We start from the raw sequence: 2,257 nt of genomic DNA, 5'->3' as shown, positions 1-2,257 counted from the left end.
AATTGGGGGAAAGATGGCAGGGGGATGGAGGGGTCCTGTCCGTGTGTGTGTGTGTGTGTGGTTGTTTGTTTGTTTGTGTGTGCGCGTGCACATGTGTTATGTGCGTGTGAGGGATTTGTGAGATTGATGAGGCTCCCCTTTGTCAGGTTGTGTCCTCAAAGTCTGCTGGTGGTGGTGTAGGTAGATTTGTTGCGGGGGTGTGTGTGGGGGGGTTATATGTCGAGGCGGTATGGACTAGCAGATGTTCCTCCACACCCCGCCTCCCCCCCCTGCCCCCCCACCCTCTCCCTGCCCCTCTCCCTCTCTACACACCCCTATACGATGTAGCTGGTGAGGTCAAGCAGGTAGGAGGTCATGTCAATGATGTGGTCCAGGATGCCGTCTTTCTCCTGGTCGTTGGGCATGCCCCGCTCGCCCTTCTCACACTGAGCCCCTGAGTAGCCACTCTTGCACAGGCACTTATTGGGCTCCATGCACACTCCTCCATTGCGACATACTGGTTCACATTTAGCTAAGAGAGAGAGAGAGAGAGAGAGAGAGAGAGAGAGAGAGAGAGAGAGAGAGAGAGATAGTGAATTGAAGTGTATGTCGATGTTCATGTGACCTTCCCAATTCCAGATCACTCTCTTCTAAACTTGGATTACATCGATATATGACCTTTTAGCACAAATGTCTGACTGTACCTTGTGCTGTTTTCACTTCCGTCTAATAGTATTCAATCAGGATAACATTCTAGAACCAAATCATGCTAACCTAGGATGAAATCTATATCCTTGAATCCTACTTGCATGAACCAAATACCAACTCTGGATAGAATCTGTTTACTGAATCACAAATTTGAATTAAAGAAAATATTATCTCGCAGACTATTTTTGGAACACCTGAGGCATGAGCCGTGAGCATTGACGTTTTGATCATAAACGCAATCTGGGAAAATAATCAGAGATATAAGGTTTTTAAGATTTCAGCTACCATCGAAGTCATCAAGCGGGAACACTTTTCATTGACGGACTGATTTTTCCGGTTTATCACCTAGCAACGGAGACGCTGATCGCCGGCGCCGCTAATATAGAGCGATCTCCATTTGAATTAATAGAAGAAAAAAAAACGTAAAACACGTCTTTGTGCTCTGGGGTTTCATGAAAAACACATAAAACACATCCTTGGCAGGTTATGAGTTAATGTTCTGCTGGAGTCTCTTCGGCTACATGCTTGCTGTCTGCTTGTTGTAGTATAGAATATATGTCTGTATATTATACAGTATTGTGCTACATTTTCTTATTGTACAAAATGTGAGGTGCAGCTGTGTCAGTTGTGTCAGTATGTACAGTACTTATGTCCAAACGTGTCAATAGGTTCCTGCACCAGTGGTGCCAAGACACATTCCTCTACAGCTACTGTACTTGGCCAATAACGTAAATCTGACTGTGATTTTCCTTGGTGTTTCCCCTTCAAGTCCACTACGGTTCTGCCTGCTAGGGGAAAAACATAATCCAGATACTCCGATATTTGGAACGGGTCCTGCGATAGAAGTGACAGCTCCACTGACTCCACAGGGGAAAACGGGCACTCACTCACCGATTCGGCAGAAGGGCCCTTCCCAGCCAGGACTGCAACAGCACTTGCCGGTGGGGGTGCAGTGTCCGTTCTTGCAGTGCCTGGAGCAGGCTGTCATCAGCAGCTCTGGGGGCTCCACCTGCCGCTGGCACTCCTTAGGGGCCTGGGGCCTGGAGCGAGAAGGAGGTTGGGTGGAAATGTTACATGCAGGGTTGAAAGCATTGGACAGATATGACAGAAACACATCTGAAGCGGTAGAGACAGGGCTTGGAGAATTTTGCTGCCTTTTCTCTGCCACGGAATGACCACAGAATGCATTGGGAGATTTCCACATTTCCTCCTCACAACAGAACAATAATGATAATGATAACAATGATAACACACGGCGGTGGCTCAGGGGTAGAGTGGCTGGATGGTAACCGCAAGGTTGCCTGTTCGAACCCGGGCTCCCCCAGAGTTAGTGTCGAAGTGTCCTTGAGCAAGACACTGAACCCCAAATTGCTCCTGATGTGCTGGCTGGTGCCTTGCATGGTTTCTTCCGCCATCGGTGTATGAATGTGTGTGTGAATGGGTGAATGTAATGCACAATCTATGTAAAGCGCCTTGGATAAAGGCGCTATATAAATGCACCATTTACCATTTAACACACACCTTTTGTAATTTAGATTAATTCATGACATTTTTGAGGGGTGCTAGCACC

General features: G+C 47.3%; 1 protein-coding gene across 1 annotated transcript in view; it reads right to left on the bottom strand.

The window, feature by feature from the left end:
• Positions 1-307: 307 nt before the first annotated feature.
• The window catches only part of hhip (hedgehog interacting protein), a gene marked incomplete at its 5' end in the record, with an annotated part of 44,636 nt that continues 42,686 nt past the window's right edge, over positions 308-2,257 (bottom strand). Inside the window, 2 exons of the mRNA XM_079499307.1 lie at positions 308-511; positions 1,579-1,727. Of these exons, the coding sequence (XP_079355433.1) occupies positions 315-511; positions 1,579-1,727 (346 nt within the window). The 3' untranslated portion in view covers positions 308-314. The remainder of the gene's footprint in view (positions 512-1,578; positions 1,728-2,257) is intronic.

Source organism: Electrona antarctica, assembly GCF_951216825.1.
Source record: "Electrona antarctica genome assembly, chromosome: 4".
Lineage (NCBI taxonomy): Eukaryota > Metazoa > Chordata > Actinopteri > Myctophiformes > Myctophidae > Electrona > Electrona antarctica.
Note: the sequence above shows the minus strand (reverse complement) of the source record. Positions and strands in the feature narration are given on the sequence as shown.